This window comes from Athene noctua, chromosome 15, assembly GCF_965140245.1.
Source record: "Athene noctua chromosome 15, bAthNoc1.hap1.1, whole genome shotgun sequence".
Taxonomy (NCBI): domain Eukaryota; kingdom Metazoa; phylum Chordata; class Aves; order Strigiformes; family Strigidae; genus Athene; species Athene noctua.
In genome coordinates this window covers 6,826,632-6,844,860 of record NC_134051.1, presented here as the reverse complement: position 1 = coordinate 6,844,860, position 18,229 = coordinate 6,826,632, and the positions used below count along the sequence as shown (strand labels likewise).

Sequence of the window (18,229 nt, the reverse complement as noted above, 5' to 3'; positions counted from 1 at the left end):
GGCCACCCCCGGCAGGCACGGCCATCCTGCTGCATCCGTCCCCCTGAAACGCACCAGCCCGCTGCTGGGAGGAGAGGACGGGGATCCTTCCCCTCTGCTTTCCCAGCCACGTCCTTTCCCGGTGCACCCGGGGAAAAGTTGCCCACATCCCACCGAGCAGCAGGGGCTGCCGGGAGCATCCTGGGGCTGGTGGCCCATCCACGTGCGGCGATGGCGGAGAGGCCTGGCTCGCAGGCAGGGGCAGGGCGGCCGCCGAGCTGCTTTGCACTCCCCCAACGCCCACGTAAGGAAGTGGTTGCATTTCTCGGAGAGGAAAAGGGAAGTCGGGCTGCCTCGGCGGGGCAGCCAGCAGCTCCCGCCGCTCGCTCCGGGCTGCCGTTCGTGTTGACTGCCCAGAGTCCATGAACTAGCCCTGCCTGCGCTGCCCAGCAAGGTAAGGAGCGGGGAGCCGGCTCTGCCACCCCGGTGAGGGGCTGGATCTGTCCCGTGGGGGGGCTGTGGCCGTAGCCTCTCCCGGTGCTCACACCCTGCTCGAGGGGAGGTGGGGACCCCTGGCCAGGGCTGCTTTGGGGTCTGAGGGGGGGTGCAGGCAGTGTCGTGCCGCTCGTGTGTTTTGTTGTCGCTGTGTTTCGGGTTTGGTTTTTTTTTTTTTTCTCCCCGCGGCTTTGGCAGCAAGTTTGAGTTTTATTCTCTTGCTGGAGGCCTGGCAGCTGTGGGATGTTGGAAAGGGTCCCCCAGTGAGGGTCCCACGAGGGTTGGTGCTGGCAGAGCCAGAGCTGCCTGCAGTCTGTTGTCTGTCAGGAGAGGTGCCTCTCCTCCTCAGGCATCAACTGCCTCGGGCTTTGCCCAGCATGAGGAAAAGGACGGTCAGAGCCACCCTGGGACAGCGCTGTCCCCCCAGGGCCAGGCTGGCTCCTGGGGTACCCCACACCCACATAGAGGACCAAGGAAGGGTGTCCCCAACCTGGCTGGCAGGAGCATGGCAGGGGGTGACACCCTGCAGCTGCTGCAGAGGGGCTCCCAGGGCAGGGTGTTGAGGGCTCGGTGGTGCAGGAGGACCAGGCCACCATGGTGGCCACGGATGTCTTCATGGGGTCCTACAGCTCCCACTGGGACTGTTACCGCGTCCCTGCTCCAGTGGGTGCAAACCCACGTCCTGCCACCCCATCAAGCTCAGCAAAAGTGAAAATACAGCTCCTCTGGCTCGGGGCTTCCTCCCTGGGGCCGGGAGGAGCCCCCAGCACTTGGTTCCTGCTAAGGTTTGGTTATCTCCTCCAAGGACGTTTCCGAACTACTCAGGGCTGGCCAGGGAGATAATGGAGCTGCATCAGGTCCCAATCCCACCCTGTCTGACCTTCTAAAAATTCCCATTTTCCTCCCTTGAGAGCTTCTGTATCAAGCAGGTACACAGACATGGCCCCTCTGATGCTCTTTACTGCTGGGGAAGGGGCTGCTGAGCTCCCCAGGGGTCACCCCACAGCTCCCCCCTCCACGGCAGAAGCACAGCTCAGCCCATGGGGTGTCAACAGGGAACTGGCCATAAACCAGCTGCTGGGGGAAATGAAACATAAACCGCTGCAGGGAGCGATTGGCGCTCGAGCAGCCCGTGCTGCTTTACCCCAGTGGCAGGGGAACAACTTCCGCTCCCTGGCGTGGTGGCCGAGTGGCAGCGGCTTTGTAGCCTCCTGGGGGTCACCCCGTGCTGAACCCCGGCAGGATGGCTGGGGCTGGGCAGCTGCCTGCTCAGCCGTGCCCCTGTCCCCGGCCGGTGGGGACGGGTGTTTCAGCAGCGGCTCAGCCGTGGGGTGTGTGACAGCAGGGCTTGTGCTGTGCATCACATTGGGATTTCTTCCCATGCAAAAGGCAGGTGATGGAGCCCCACAGATTTTCTTTTCAGCAGCCCAGGGACAGAGGTTTGCTAGGAGGGACTCTTTTCCTTCCCTTATACTGTTTCTAGCTGCCAAAGAAAACGGGCAGTGTTCAGGGAGTTCCCAAAATAGCCGAGAGGCAAACTGTGAGTAATCCCCGTCCGTCATGGCCTGGCGAGGTGTTTCCCTACATCCGTGTGTTATCTTGGCTGGGTGGCCGAGGGGCTGCACCGCTGCTCCGAGCCCTTCCTGGTCCTGTGGCACCCGGAGGGGACTTGTGGGAAGCTGCTCTGTCCCGTGGCACCGGAGCGGTCGGTGGGTGCTGGCAGGAGCAGCAGGAGCTCAGCCAGGGGAAGGGATTAGTCACCACCTCGCCGGGGCTGAGCACACAGGGGATGGGATGGGATGGGATGGGATGGGGGTGCCTCCTTGGGGCTTTGGCTCTTCCTAAATGAGATGGGGAAGGAGCAAGTGGATTCAGCCCCACAGGACTGGTGGGAGCAGCTAGAGGAAGGGGGTGCTGCCCATGGGGGGGCCTCTGGGATGCACATGAGGCTGGCAGTGCCAGCACCACCGTCCTTTCCTGCCCACCAAGCTCCAGCTGGATGGGGCAGTTTGGAAGTCCATCTGGCCACGGGACACCCATGTGGCACCCAGCTATGGGGTGCCTCGCCATGGGGTACCCATCTGGCACCCAGCCATGGGACACTCAGCGTGGGGTGCCCAGCCACGAGGCAGCACCATGGGGAACGTCTCCTCCAGCTCCACCTGGACCCTCCCTTGCCCGCCCTGAGCTTGGGCAATCTCTGAGCTTGGAAATCCTCAGGGAAACCCCTTCTCTGGCAGAGGGGGGACACAGTGGGCTGCAATGCGGGGCTGATCCCTGCGGGAGGGAACACTCAGTGGGGCTGGGAGCTGGGGGTCCCACTGGGGGCTCGTCCCCGTGGGCAGAGCAGCATCTCCTGACAGCCACGGGTGTCTCACCCTGTCCCCAGCCTGTGAGCCATGGCCTACCACAGCTTCCTGCTGGAGCCCATCAGCTGCCACGCCTGGAACAAGGACCGGACCCGTAAGTACGGCCGGAGCACCCCATCGGAAAATCCCCAGGGGTGGCCTGAAGCACTAACTGTCCCAGCTGAACATTGCTGCAGTGGGCGATGCCCCCCCGAGATGGGGCAGAGCTGGGTTGGGGCTGTGTTTTGGGAAGCGGGTCCTGCTGCAGGCAGATTATGGAGCTGGGACAGTACGTGTCACCCTGCGTCCCCCGGTCCTGCTGCCAGGGCAGAGCTGGGTGCTGGGGGTGCCAGCACAGCGTCCGGCCCCCGGGCACCACGGCAGCCGGTGTGGGAAGGGAGGGATGAAACGTGGAGAGGAGAGCTGAGCTGAGCTGAGTGATTCACGGCCGCTGGCATTTCCCGGCCATAGCGCGGGGGATGTGGGAGAGAACAAAAAGTGCTTTCTCTGCTGCGGCCGGCGTGCCGGGCAGGCGGGGCTGGATGGGAGCTGAGCATCCGCAGCCATCCTGTCCCACCCCATCCCACCAGCCCCGTGGGACCACAGGCTCACAGGCTGGGGGAGGGAGGATGCTGGGCTGGAGAGTCTGGGGGAGGTTCCCTCTTTCCCATAGAGACAGTTTGCAGGAGCAGGACCAGCTTTGGGGCAGCACGGGGCTGGGGGGGCTTGGTGGGGTCCCACTGTGTCCTGCTGAGCCTGGAGCACAGGAAGGGGCAAGTCGATGCTGTCTAGCTCTGCTCCCCACTGGCAGAGCCCATGACCCAGGGGAGGGCTTTGTCCCGGCTGCTCTCACCCTGCAGAGATCGCCCTCTGTCCCAACAACCACGAGGTCCACATCTACCGCAAGGATGGGGCCAAGTGGAGCAAAGTCCATGAGCTGAAGGAGCACAATGGGCAGGTGACGGGTGAGTCCTGATTGACTGAGGAGATGGGGACATGGGTGGTAGGTGGCCCTGCCCCAGAGCCAGTCCCAGCCCCACTCGGTGGCACCGGCAGCTTCTGGATGGGGGTTGTGCAGCGGGTAGAGGAGAGGGAGCAGGTTGTATCTACTTCTCCTGGTCTTGATCTGGCATGTCAGAAAGCACCCAGGGGTGGGATGGATGGGATGGGAGGGAGGGAGGGGAAAGTATGAATAGGTGGAAGAGATGGGGTGACATGAGTTGAGAGGGAATGGGATGGGGTGGAAGGGATGGGAAAGGATGAAGTGGGATGAGATAGATGGATGGGAAAGACATGTGGGGTGGGGTGGGATGGGATGCTTTGCAGTGTGAGGTTTGGCAAGGGCTGGATGGGATGTTTTGGGATGGATGTGGGAGTAGGGCAAAGAGGGACTCTGGAGCAGAAACCACCCAGAACAGCTCTGACTTCATATAGCCTCCATCCCTGAGTGACCCATCCCCATCCCCATGGCTCTCTGGGCCACCGTCACCCCCCTCTGACTTCCAGGCATCGACTGGGCCCCAGAGAGCAACCGGCTGGTGACATGTGGGACCGACCGCAATGCCTACGTCTGGACCCTGAAGGGCAATGTCTGGAAACCCACCCTGGTCATCCTGCGGATCAACCGGGCTGCCCGCTGTGTCAAGTGGTCCCCCAAGGAGAACAAGTTCGCTGTGGGCAGCGGCTCCCGCCTCATCTCCATCTGCTACTTTGAGCAGGAGAACGACTGGTGAGGCTCTGCCATGGCCTTGCTGGGTCTGTCCTGTGGGGAATGGAGGAGAGATGGAGAAGACAGGGAGGGAGGGAGGGAAGGGAGACAGGAGAATGGAGGAGTTGGAGGTGAGACAGGAGGAGCTGGAGGAGGAGACAGATGGTGAGATGGGGGGAGGTACTCCCTGTGCCCAAGCTGCTACTGCAGGACGGTGACCCAGGGTAGCTCCTGGGGTGCTTGGAGTCCTGACCGCCCTCAGCCAGCCCTCTGGAAAGCTCAGCAGGGTTCCCAAGCGTGGTGTGGTGATGCTCCCCCACTGATACCAACCGTTCTCCACGCAGGTGGGTTTGCAAGCACATCAAGAAGCCCATCCGCTCTACAGTCCTCAGCCTCGACTGGCACCCCAACAATGTCCTCCTGGCCGCTGGCTCCTGTGACTTCAAATGCAGGTGAGGAGCAGGGAGGGTGGATGACGGGGCACCCCATGGGCTCTGGCAGGGAAACTGAGACATGAGAAGGGGCAGGGATGGAGGCAGCTCTGGTGCTGTGTCCAGGGACACATGGCAAGGCTCTCCCCCCTCTCAGGATCTTCTCAGCCTACATCAAGGAGGTGGAGGAGCGGCCCAGCCCCACGCCATGGGGCTCCAAGATGCCCTTTGGGGAGCTGATGTTCGAGTCAAGCAGCAGCTGCGGGTGGGTGCACAGCATCTGCTTCTCAGCCAGCGGCGCGCGTGTGGCCTGGGTGAGCCACGACAGCACCCTCTGCCTCGCCGATGCCAACAAGAAGATGGCGTAAGTGGGGCTGGGGAGAGGAGTGGACTAGGAGGGGCTGGGGTGGCCATGCTGTGGGTGGCAGGGGGGGTTGACCCCAAAAACAACCTGGGGATGGAGACATCTGAGTTGGGTTGGGCCAAACATAGATGGAGGAGAGGTGGTGTGTCTTCTCCTTGTAGTCTTGTGGCTTCCATCTATGTTATGAGCTGTGCAAGTCTCAGTGCAGACAGGCTGCTAATGCCCTGCCCTTCCTCGTAGTGTTGCTTCGCTGTGCACCGAGACCCTGCCCCTCCTGGCTGTCACCTTCATCACTGAAAACAGCCTGGTGGCTGCGGTGAGTCTGCGCTGGGGATGTGGGGTGGGCACCGCACTGGGCCTGACAGGAGGGTGCTGAGCAGGGCCACCTGGTTCCCCAGGGCCACGACTGCTACCCAATGCTGTTCATCTATGAGGAGAGCCAGAGCACACTGACCTTTGGGGGGAAGCTGGATGTCCCCAAGCAGAGCTCCCAGCGTGGCCTCACTGCCCGCGAGCGCTTCCAGAACCTGGACAAGAAAGCGAGCTCGGACACCACCAATGCCTCGCTGGACACCCTGCACAAGAATAGCATCAGGTGTGTATGGGGGGGATGAGTGGGTGAAGGGACAGGCTCAGCTGGGTCACCCCAGGGTCTGTTTGCTGGCCCCTGAGCATCCCCTGACTGTGTTGCTGTCCAGCCTGGGTGCTGGGACAGCCCTGGAACACCCCCAGCGCACCCCTGGATATCCCCAAGAGTGTTCCTGGAGCATCCCTGAGCATCCCTGAATGTGGGTGGGGGAGATGGAGGCATTCAGTTCCAGGAGCTGGGACAGCTCCAGAGCATTCCTGGGCATCCCTGAGCACCCCTGCACACAGGTGGAGGAGACGAAGGGCTCCAGCTCCAGGAGCTGGGATAGTGCCTGAGCATGCCTGGGCATTCCCAGAGCATCCCTGCATGGGGGTGGGGAACGTGAAGGGGTCCAGCCCCACTCCCACTGGACAGCCCCAAGGGCTTGGCGGGGACCTGGGACTGACTCCCCGCTGCCTCTTTGCACCCTGCAGCCAGATCTCGGTGCTGGCGGGAGGGAAGGGCAACTGCTCACAGTTCTGCACCACGGGGATGGACGGTGGCATGAGTATCTGGGATGTCAAGGTAAGGCGTCCCCGCGGTGCCGTGGTCCCCCCAGGCTAGTAGCACCCAGTGTTGAAGAACCCTCCTTAGCTACAGCTCTAATTGCAATCCCTCACCCTGCTGCTGCTGCACAGATCTTTGCTGGGGTGGTGGGGCCCATCCTGCCCACGGGGGTCTCACAGGCCTGAGTGGGATCTCCTGGGTGGGGGACACCGCTGGGTGGCACTTTTAAGCTCGTTATCAGAGCTGGGGTGTTGATGCCCGCCTTATGCAGGGATCCAGCACCCTCTCCTGGCTTCAGCTTTACCCACATGGCTTGAAAAATTAGCCAAAACCAGCCGAAGTTGGGATCTCTTCCCCATGGGGACAGGTTGGCATCCCAGGGGACAGATTTCCCCCCGGGCTGTGCCCTCCTTTCAGCTCCCCAACCACCTCCAGTTGCCTTGAAAAGCAAAAAGCTGATGATGAACGACCTCCCGTTTCATTTCAGAGCCTGGAGTCAGCGCTGAAGGATCTCAAGATCAAATGAAGGAGCCACCCCAGAAGGGTGTCCGGGGATGCCAGCCCTCCCCTGCTCTGCTGCACTTGCCTGCTTTCCCCCCCGAGCCGGTCACGATGCCACCAGCAACACTTCCCCGGCTGCCAGCCAGCCCTGGTGGCTGCTCTCAGACAATTTTTTTTACTATTTTTGTTACCATCCTACCCGATGCTGGTCATACATCGCTTAAAGAAATCAAAAATAAACCAAGGATTTTCCTGTATCAATCTAAATTTTTTTTTTTTTTGCCTTTTTTTAAAAAAACAAATTCAATTTGAACAGGTGTGATTAGAGCACATCACGGCCACATCTCACCACGGATAGTTATGAATCAGGAAGGTGGGGATAAGGGGAATGTCACCCCCTCATTCCCTTCTTCCTTCAGCACGATTTCGGAACAGTATCGGTACTAGAGAAAAGGTAGGGTGGAGGATGGAGGCAGCACAGCAGTGCAGGTTTCCCATCTTGCTCCTGGCACTGAGCTCCTCCTGGACACCAGTCAAGTCCCATCAGGTGTGAAATTCCACACCCTAGGAGCCAGCTCTGAAACCTTGGGCTGCTGAACCAATCCTGCCGCTTTCCAGCCCGTTATCGCAGGCTGCCAGGTAGTTTTGATCAGAGCAGCTCCGACTTCCACCTTCCTCATCTCTAACACGGGGCAGGAGCAGTCCCGGTTCACAGCCAAAGGGGGAGGACAAAGCTGCACCCAGGAGCCCTCAAAGAAGCTGTAGGAAAGCAGATAAATCTGTGTTTCAGAGCTGGGTTTAATCACCTGTGGGAAGCAAGGGGCAGGGTCATATGTTTCACAGAGGGTATGAAATCATGCTAAAGTGGTTGGTGAGGGCTTTGGCAAAGGCACAAGAAGAACCAGCACCCAGGCAGGTGTGTAGGGGCAGGCAAGATGCCTGGCCACTCCCCCAGTGCTGCCGTGTCTTAAACTGAGCGTCTCTGCAAGGGAAATCCTACACTTCCCACCAAAAGGAACCTGTGCAGTGCCATGTGGTTACTCCTCCCAGGATCAGACCTCGCTGTGAGCTTGGGTTAAACCCAGTTCCAGGCATCAGTCAGGCCACTGCTCCCTAGCATCTGGTTCCATCCACCCCCCAGGCTCCACACAGCAGTTCTGTCCCCACCATTAAAGTTCTTCCCTCTCGGAGGGGTCTGGAGCACAGGTCTGCTGGGGAGCAGCTGAGGGAACGGGGGGGGTTTAGTCTGGAGAAGAAGAGGCTGAGGGGAGACCTCCTGGCCCTCTACAGCTCCATGACAGGAGGGTGCAGAGATGGGGGATGAGTCTCTTGAGCCAAGGACCCAGCGCCAGGCCCAGAGGGAATGGCCTCAAGCTGCCCAGGGCAGGGTCAGGCTGGCTCTGAGGAAGGATTTCTTTGCAGAAGGGGCTGTTGGGCGTTGGAATGGGCTGCCCAGGGCAGGGGGGAGTCCCCATCCCTGGAGGGGTTGAAGAGTTGGGCTGACCCAGCGCTGAGGGATCTGGTGGAGTTGGGAACAGTCAGGGTGAGGCTCATGGTTGGGCTGGAGGAGCTTCAAGGGCTTTTCCAACCTTGGTGATTCTGTGGAGCTGACAGCAAGGGCACCTCTCCTGGCATCGCTCATCTTGCTATCCCTGAAGCCAGTCACTGTCAAATTGTGCCCGGGGGCACAGCTCTGGGGCTTACACCTTTACCCACGGGCAGGTGACCCAGCCTCTCCACAGCGGGACAGCAGTTTGGGCAGGCAGCTCCCAGTCACATCCCCATAGGGGACATGTGACAGTTCGGAGACTGACCTTCTGACACAGAGACTGGGTTAGATAGCAGCCTGAGGGTAATTGTTTCTCTGCTGTGGTAACCAGACTGTGCAAGACTGTCCATTAGAGACAGCGGGAAAAGCTTTTTGCCTTCAGGATGCATCTGCTGAACCTCGAGCCAAATTCCACACCACAAACAACTCAGAAACAGCAAAGCAGCAGAGGCAGAAGTCACCCCACCAGACTGCACCTCAGCAGCGGCCTGTACACCCCTGTTCATTCACACGCACATGAAACGAGGACAGAGCACTTCTGATAACTTACATTTTAATCAGCCAAATATACAAGTTCTGTTGTTGTCGGTTTTTAAACTTTATCAAGTTTTTTTTTCCATCTGGGTCGGATACAATTAATGTCGTTTATTTTTTTCCTTTAAACAAAGGATGATGTGGTTAAAAACTGGCACTATCCCTAATAAGGAGGAGAAAAAAAAAAAATAAAAATGAAGAGGAGGGAAAAGGGGAGACCGGCTGCAAGAAAGGAGGGATGAAACCGGGAAGGAACGGCACTCCAGATGTCCATGAAGTCAGGCTCCCAGCTTATACTGCAACACCCTGCAGCAAAATTTGACGGGCCATTTGCCCAGAAGAATTCCTGGGATACATTATCCTTTGGGCTTCCACTAGCAAGTCAAAGTTTCCCACCCCATGCCCCACCCCACAATGACCCCACAATCTATTTTCTTGCAATCTAATATTTGAAGCATCTCCCCTCCCGCCCTGCCCCCTGTCTATGAGTTCTTAACCCTAAAAACAGCAAAAACATTCAGGTTTCCAAACTGTTACAGAGAATTGCTGTTCAGCACAGTTCTGCACCAAAGATAGCAGCTGCCCCTAACCCCAAATGGAAATCTGTGCCAGGATGAGGACAAACACATTGTCAGTGTCTCTTGGAGGTGAAGGTGACTTCGATGCCGCCGTGCACCCTACGTGGCATCTATGGTATGCAACACGACAGAGTTCCTGGCAGGCACCAGGCACAGTTCCCTGGCGTTTCCTCCTCTTGCATGTTCTGTGCTTACTTGTTAAGGGATAGTGACTGCAGTCTTTTACCTGCCATAGCCGCTTCATCTTTTGCTGGGGGAGGAAAAGAACAGAGGGTTTTGTCATTTCACAGCATATATCACCAACTGGTCGTGGCTTGACAGCCCCCCGAGACTGGAATCCTGCCAGTCATGTACAGTGAGGGAACAGGGAAAAATCTGACCCTCCCCGCCAATCCCTGGTAGATCCTCTCGGAGCTAAGAGGAGCAGCCTCCCTTGCGTGTTCCCTTCTGTCCTTGGCCTTTCTTCAGGCATCCACAAACCACCCTGATGCCGATGCACCAATTTCTGAGTGGAAGGCACTGAGAAGACACGCTCAACAGACTTCTGGTTCACACCTATCAGAGCTGAAGAAGCCCAAGCAGAGGAGGAGCCCTTCAAATTCCCTGGGTAGTTTGGATCCCCAACAGGCAAAACAGATAAATCACACCCAGCACAAGGAACCCCCAAACTGGAGCAAGCATCGCCTGCGAGGCTGAGGACAATATGGTTATCAAGGGCAGTTCCCTTCTCTCTTTCCCTTTTCAGATGTTCTAGAGCTTTATAAAGCAAGAGCTTTATAGGAATGGAACAGCTGAATCTGGTTTTGATGACAGGAGCTGTGATGACAGCAACAGCACGCAGTCTCAGGAGATGAGGGATTACTACGTGTGATATGAGAACTCATGCCTCTTGGCAGTACAGCCACTGCAAAGAGAAGTAAGAGGATATGATTAATTACTCTCTAACCTTTTCTTTCTTCTTCTTTCTTTCTGGCAGCTTCTTCCCTTTGCTTCCGAATGATGGCTAGTCGGGCGAGATCTGCCTTCGCTTGTTCTGTTTTGCCAGCTAGGTGCATTTTCATGTATCTTTCTTTTGCCTTTTGTTTCTCTATTTCCTCTCTGTTTGAGCAAAACACACCAGTCACCATAGCGTCCAAGCAAGGAGGCAGGTACAGGCAGAGAGGGGGAGGCTTTCTCACTGGGAAGGACAGCGAGGACAGACATGGATTGCCCACAGAGACTGGAGGGCCCTGTCAACCAGTTTTCAAGCACAGGTTGTATCTACTGCAGGGTTTGAACAGGGATGATGACAGAGATTATTTCTACCTTCATTCAGCTAAATAAGGACACTGACACACAAGGAGGTCAATCGAATTAGCCCCAGACCGCACAGCACCATGACATGTTTTCCCCAGCCTTACCCTCAAAGGTGTACTGCTGCTGCAGCAATCTATCCCAAACAAGCAAGCTTAAATCTTTCACTCTGAAACTTTCCACTGCTAAATGAAACTCAAAGATTAAACTTTGGTTGACATCTTATTGATCTGCTCAGACAAAAATTTCACCATGACACCTGCAATCTGGGAAACCGCTACCTCTCCTAGGGCACCTTCTGTAGCAAGATTAAAGTGGAGTCCAAGGTGACCTCTGATTAAAGGATTTCAGTTACAGCTGATTTTTGTCATAAAACTTCAAGAAAGGAATGGTCTACATCTGCTTCACAGCAACAAACTTCACTCTCTTAGTGCACCTGGCCAAGCTGCCTGGCTCCAGGACGCCCACAGCTACTCCCAGAGGACAGAAAACTGTAAAGTTTGGAAGGAAAGATATTTTGAACCACAGCTTGACAGTTTACTGCTGTTCAGTGTCTGCTTTAGACAGCAACATATTTAAAGGGCTTCCCTGAAACATCAATGCATACACAGCAGGGAAACACCTGCCTGCGTTAAGCTGCTGCCACCAGCAAGGATGAAATTCCAGGAACACACTAGCCCCTGCTGAGGCAGCAGGAAAGACTCACCGCTCTCGCCGTGACAGTTCCTTAGGTCCATCCAGGTCCAGCTGAGTTACTTTTTTGGTTGTCTGAATTACACGATTGGGATTCTCTATGTCTATCAACCCTTCCACTCCTTTGCGCTTTTGCTAAGGTTCAAGAACAAGAGGAAGGTTAAGAAGCTCTCTCAATACCCACACTGTGTTGTATCAGAGCTCATCAAACACACTGCCACACACCCCTAAAGCAGAATTCGAGATGTTTTTACTACCAGAGAGCAAAACCATTTATGAACCAAGATATATACCACCAGGCATCTTCAGCCCTTTTTGCAATCTTCTTGTCTTTGCATTTCATTTATAAAAATACACAAGTTTTCATTCTGAGGACAAAATGCTGTCAAGTAAAGGGCTTGGGGCTTTTAAAAATAGGTCCTCCATAAAAAAATTACTATAGGTAGCTCTCAAAGAGAACTGAGAGTCAAGAGCGTGCATCTCTCTCCTGTTCCAAGAATTTGGGTGGTGCAAATGCATTAAATGCCCTGAGAATGACAATACCTGATAATCCTCATCGTCTTCATCACTCTCATCTGAATCTAAAGACTTCTTCTCCTTTTTGGGGTCTCCTGTTGCTCCTTCACCTCCTTCTTCTTGCTCCTCTTCTTCCTACAAAATCACAGGAAATTAGAGAAAATGTATGTCAATAAAAATCCCAAATTCAGCAATGACTCTTAAATGTGATCATCCTGGAGGGGCAAGAGAGCTCTGAGAGCATGATCCTCATGACTCCAAGGGTGCCTGGCTGTTACAAAACAAGAGCTCATTCTCAGCACCTAAGTGTGCATCACCTGCCCCAGCAGGTCAACTCTCAACAACTTTGCTGTTCTCTCTGTGCAACAGACCAGGAAAATTATTGTAAAAGACAGAACTGGTACTTTACTTTCCCCAAATGAAAGATCTCCAGGAGACATTTTGGCCCGGTTTTTCAGTGCACAATATCTCAGGGACTGGAAACAACTTTAGTGTAGAGCTGGATCCCATCCTAGGTCTAGATAAAAAAAAGCCTAGAGAAGAGCAAATTGACAACCATCAACCAGAACACTGTTAGCCAAGAAATTACAGCCTGTTTAGCAGAGCTTTTACCAGTCAGAAGCCTAGGAATTAATTTATGAATCATTAGAAGATAAGATAAGAAGAACCAACATGGGTGTGAATAGCTTGCTTTGCCACTGCTAAATATCCCTCATCACAGCAACTGGCAAAGTGGATGAGCTATGGGCAGTAAGAGGAGTAATTTTGGTTCTGGGTTTTTTTTTTAAAGCCTTCCCTAACAAAATAGCGTTAGATGTAATCACTATGTGGTATAGATTATCACCAAAGAAAAAATAAGAGAAATCCTTCTTAAAGAGCAGTTCTCTGGTTTGTTTCAAAACAAGACAGACATTTCAAGTGGGGTCGTGCTTGCTTTGTTCCATTTCCAGTTGGCATTTTTATTAACAACTCGGAAGTAGAGAACACTTAGAAAGTTTGTGAATAACATCACACTGCTAGGAGTTGGAATAATTTTGGAAAACAGGATCAGACCCATAAGTGGTTTCAGAATTTGGAAAGATGGCACAAAACCAAGAAGGTGGAATCAGAAAACAAACCAAGAGGAGTTATACTTCGGAAGAAGAAATCCAACACAAAGTCGGAATATGTGGCTAAGCAGCAGTCCACACAATCATCTTGAGTTACAGCTGGTCAAAACATTAAAAAGGAATCAACAATATGGCTCACAACTGCTTGAAAGAGTAACCTCCTGCTCAGAGGTATTCATCAGTATTTCCTATATGGGGTATAATTATCCTACTGGAGTCAGTGCTGTAAGGCTTCAGCTGGAATAGTGTATTTGGGCTTAGGCAGCACTTTCAGAAAGTCACAGAAAACCAGCAGTGAGAATGCCATCATGGCTGTGAAAATATGGGGATACAGGAGAGCAAGCACTGCAAAAAGTAGCCATGCCTTTTATAATACCAGTCAGGTAGTTGTGGAAGTGAGGGGAGCTGTTACAATCCTATGTTGGGACATAGAAACACACCCCAAAAAGGAGTCATGCCTGAAAACTCTGTTATCTCTCCCTAAAAGTCAGAGGCAAACAAAAAAATCATGTGTATAGGAAGAAGTCAGAGGAGTTGGTCTTTTAAGTGTAGAAGAGAAAGAGGGCAAATATAGTAATTTCAATATACAATAAGATGTGCGCCCTTTTTCTCCATAGCCAAACTGCAAAGGATGGACAAAAAAATTAGCTGACACTAGAGACTAGAATGATGAAATACCGGGGGAAAAGATGTCTAGAGCTGCTGTGTAGTCATCTGCCCTATCCTTTAACCTTCAAACTGTGAACTGGATGATCTATCTGGCCTCACTTCTGTGAGAAACGAGACTGGATCACACCTCGCAGTCTCCCCAGCCAGATACTCAAAATTCATATTGTGATCACAGACAGAATGATCTGCAACACTTGACTGAGCTGCATTTCCCATGAACTGCAAGTTCAGCATGCTGTACGAGCCAGGACTTATGACAGTAAGTGTATAACATAGGCAAACACATACCCTTGCCTTTTGTTTTTCTGCTTGGAGCTGAGCATCAATCTCTTCCGGACTTGTGTACTGTCTTGCTCGGCCCTTGTGGCCTCCTTTTCTACCTGTACAAAAACATAAAATTAATAAATGGCTTAGTGATAAGCTTCCAGAAAGGTCTACTCCTCCAGTAGCACTCTCTCTGGATTTTTGGTGCAGATAGGACAAACCAAAATAGCTCCTCTGATAGAATTTAATGAAAAAAGGACACATCAAACTCGTCACTCTCAGCAAAACACTCCAAGAATTTTGGGTAAGTTACACAGAGAATTAGGATTATTGATCCACAGAAAGATACTCACAGAATCGGTTCTTTCTTTCCCCTTGGGCTGCTATAGGAGACACCAGAACCGAGCGCAGCCTATGCACAGTATTTGCCAAATGAAGCAAAGGTTTGTCCTACAGAGAGGGAGCCAGGAAGGTGCTCCCTGAACGGGGTCCCCCTGTCCCTTAACCATCACAGAGCTGTGACACCAGTTATCAGGCAACAAGCTTCCCAGAGCCCCCTAAGCTCTCGGTGATGCCACCCTTCCTTGCCTACGCTTGTGGCCTCTGATTCACTTCCCGGGCTGGCTCAGTCCCACAGTGTTTCCTGTGCAGGAGGAATCACAGCATGTTCCTGCGGCAGCCATGGTCACAACCAGCTCCCTGACAAGCTTGCCTCCTTAACCCCTCCCCTATGCTAAGGCTGTGCCAAGAGAAAATAGGAAGCTAATTGGACAAAAGCTTTGGGAATTATAATGAGAGCTGAAGAACTACTAAAAGGAGCCTCCATGTTTTATTACTTTATAAGGAAAAATAAAAACAAGCTCTAGGAACTAGGAAGAGGAGAGAGTCAGCTTAGCTGTCCAAATTGCCTGGCTAAGATCTGCTCTCAAATTCAAAATTGTGTTTATTAATGAATCACTGAAGCCATTAACACCTCCTGAAAGTGACTGCTCTGTTTATATTCTTACAGCTCGAAGAACTGCTGGAAAGCAAGCTGAATAGAGTCAGTCTCTAGCCTTGAGCTAGGGAGCTCAAGGTACAACCAGTACATGAGACTTGCAAAAAGCAAACAGCTCAGGCAAGGGAGCTCTCTGCTATTGCAGGAGTCTTTGAAGTCCGACGGAATGAGCAGGAAATCCTCACGCTCTCTCTTTCACTCCCTGCTTCAACCCACTGAGGACAACAGAAACCTCACAGTGGTGGGGAGGGGTGAGGGGATTGTCCCTCCTTCATCAGGACTGCACAGGATGCACAGGAAAGATCTGGCATTACTGTACGGCTGTGCCACCATCACACCGGGCTGTGCCACCGTCACACCGGGCTGCGCCGTGAGACTTGGAGGGACAGGGAACACACGTGCAGGCAGCCCCCGTGGGCTGCAAGCTTTAGAAAATCAGAATTTTCTGACCAGTCCTCCTGGCTCAGCAGAGAAAAACTCTCATATATTTCAGCTCAGTAAAAGCTGAACTGTGGAATAAATTATCTCAAAAACCTCACTGTGAAGCCTTACAGAGGCTCCCAAGATGTTCTTCTCACGTGAAACAGGGAAGCGCAGAGCCCAGGTTCTTCTGTCTAAACTCAGCCTGTGGGCGCTCAAACCATAAGCACAACCAAAAGCTTTGCTGCACCCAAAGACGTGTGTTTTCTTTGTCTGTTCCAAACCATCCCATGTGGCAACACTGACCCTCACTGGGAACGAGATCTGTCACAGGACTGCTCTAGCCCAGGAGGCATTACCTCACTGCCCAGCAAATGACATCACCCTGAATGGAACAACGGTAATATCCCTGACACACTACATAACACCAAAAAACCCTAAATAAACCAAATCAGTGCTGTGCTACAAGCTTAGCCGATGCCAGGCAGCCTTCTTGTCCAGCTGGGCTTGAGAATTTTACACTAGGCTCAGAACCGAAGAACACAAAAGCTTTATTACTGCAAATAAACAGCAGTAATAGCGGATGGAAAGCAACTCAAGAGAAATTATCTTACATCAATCTCATTTCTACGTGAACCTGCACACAGAGAGGTAAGGCCCCTCTGAGCAGGGAGCTCCGCACAGGGCAGGGCCAAGGCTCTGCTCTTCGCAGGGAGGTCAAACCCCAGGTCAGACAAGAGGAGTGAGGTTCTTACATCTGCCACTGACCTACTGCATCACGCTGCACAACTCACTTCAGCTCCCTGCCTCAGTTTCCCCATCTGTAAAATAGGGATAATGATTCTTATCCTCCTCTGTGAGGTATTTCAAAAATAGAATCATCTTCAGATTTCACCTGCAGCAGAGATCACTAGCACCTAAGGCAGGCACAATGAAATACATTTGTCTTCAAATGGCATAATTAAGGAATTTAAATCAAAGAGAATGGAAGAATATTGAAGGAATCACTTTTTTAAAAAATCAAGGTATTAAAAAATAATAAAAAATAATCCTGTAACAATATTTATTATTGGCTGGTTAACCCCCCACATTTTATATTAAACAGTGTGTGCAAAAATCCACTTTTCTGCTAACAATACTATAGCTCCTACTGACTTGGAGGGAGCAGGGGAGACAAGCAAAGATCCCTCTTTTCCCAAGAAGCAAAAGGTTTGAAACATTTAAAACTGTACAATGAAATACAGAGCAAGAAATCATCAGTTACAGGTGTTTAAATACGTCATTTAAATATCCACAGTTCTTTGCCTTCACAAAAAATATGCTAAAGTTTCAGCTCTATCTACTAACGTTGTGCAAATGGACACAAAATAAGTGCTTAAAAAAAATCTAAATAAGGAAGCAGATTTGGTACTAAAGCTTGGGAAATGCTGATGAAATAAATTGGAGCAAACTACAGAGAAGATGAATGACGAAGACTAGTTTACATTAATGTATATGACTGGGGTTTCACAGACGCTCACACAAGAGCCAATTATGCAGATGGTGCATCTGGAGAAGGTTCTGGGTGGATCCAGCTCAGCCCTGACAGTCTGTCAGTCCCTCATTACTTCTTCTTAATCACACAAGCAAGTCGGTACCCGCTCCGTAATACCCAGATGCGGAGCTGCCGGAGCCACATGAAAGGAGCCACGTTTGGAACCCCTGAACCGAAGACCACCTCCGCATCCCCCCCCAGGCTGCCCCTCAGGGCCGGACCCTCTGCTCGGCCGCTCAGATTCCCCGTACCGAGCCCCGGAGGCCTCCACCACTGAACCGCCGGGATGGGAAAGCCATCAGCCACCAGACACCGACTGTGCCGCCCCCTCCATCCCCGGGGATCCCCGGTGTAGCTGTAAACTCCTCTCCCGGGGCGTCCATGTGCCTCAGGCCCTTCCCAAGGGGAACCGGCTGCAGCTTCCAGCCCAGCGGGGCGCACATGGGACCCAACCCGCTCCCAGTCCACGGTGGGGGGGGGAGCCTGGCACCCCAAGGCCGGGACCCCCGTCACGGGCTGCCGCGATCCCATGGCACTTGCTAGAGGGCACAACATGGGAGCCGCAGCTCTGCGAGAAACGTGGAGAATGTGGCGCCTGGCACATTCTCCATGGGGTGGGAATGGGGAGGGAAACTCCCCCCGAAACCTCTACGAGCGGGCTGGGGAGAAAAACCGAGACCTCCCGCAGAAGCCATCCACAGCCGGAGCGGGGGTGCGCCAAGGGGACCTCCCTCCAACACCCTCCGCAGCCGATATGGGGGAGACACCCCCCCCAAGCTCCCCAGAGCCGGGGAGAGCGGGGAAGGAGACCTCCCTTCAGCCCCGCGGGCGGGGAACGAGACCTGCCCCCCCGAGCCACCGCAGCCGGGGCCTCCCCCCACGCCCCTCCTCTCCGCCCGAGGGGCCTACACAGCCACGGCCTCAGCCCCCTCCTCCCCCCCCACCCCCGCTGCTTCTCGCAGGGCCGAGCCCCCCCCGGCCCGGCCCCCACCTCCTTTCGGCATCGCGGCGGCGATGGCGGCTGCGGCAGCTGCAGCGAGGCCCCCCCGGCCCCGAGCGGCGACCCGGAAGCGGAAGCCGCCCCACCCCCTGCACGCGGCGCGCGGCCCTCG

The 18,229-nt window shown here is 53.8% G+C and overlaps 2 protein-coding genes across 3 annotated transcripts; one reads left to right on the top strand and one right to left on the bottom strand.

The window, feature by feature from the left end:
* The first annotated feature begins 292 nt into the window (after positions 1 to 292).
* Positions 293 to 7,228, top strand: ARPC1B (actin related protein 2/3 complex subunit 1B). Of its 2 annotated transcripts, XM_074919029.1 has the most exons (10): positions 293 to 433; positions 2,864 to 2,937; positions 3,683 to 3,787; positions 4,329 to 4,551; positions 4,875 to 4,982; positions 5,119 to 5,325; positions 5,566 to 5,641; positions 5,724 to 5,920; positions 6,388 to 6,478; positions 6,948 to 7,228. In XM_074919029.1, exons 2-10 carry the CDS (start codon positions 2,874 to 2,876, stop codon positions 6,984 to 6,986), a joined length of 1,110 nt encoding a protein of 369 aa, XP_074775130.1. In that variant the 5' UTR covers positions 293 to 433; positions 2,864 to 2,873; the 3' UTR covers positions 6,987 to 7,228. The 2 variants fall into 2 exon arrangements, with proteins under 2 accessions (XP_074775130.1, XP_074775131.1); XM_074919030.1 differs by lacking the exon at positions 293 to 433 and having other exon boundaries at positions 2,859 to 2,937.
* Positions 7,229 to 9,046: 1,818 nt separating this feature from the next.
* On the bottom strand, positions 9,047 to 18,209 carry PDAP1 (PDGFA associated protein 1). The gene is made up of 6 exons (XM_074919773.1): positions 18,109 to 18,209; positions 14,191 to 14,282; positions 12,152 to 12,259; positions 11,622 to 11,743; positions 10,569 to 10,720; positions 9,047 to 9,872 (listed from the first exon to the last, which is right to left on the bottom strand). Exons 1-6 carry the CDS (start codon positions 18,119 to 18,121, stop codon positions 9,814 to 9,816), a joined length of 546 nt encoding a protein of 181 aa, XP_074775874.1. The 5' UTR covers positions 18,122 to 18,209; the 3' UTR covers positions 9,047 to 9,813.
* Between the last annotated feature and the right edge of the window lie 20 nt (positions 18,210 to 18,229).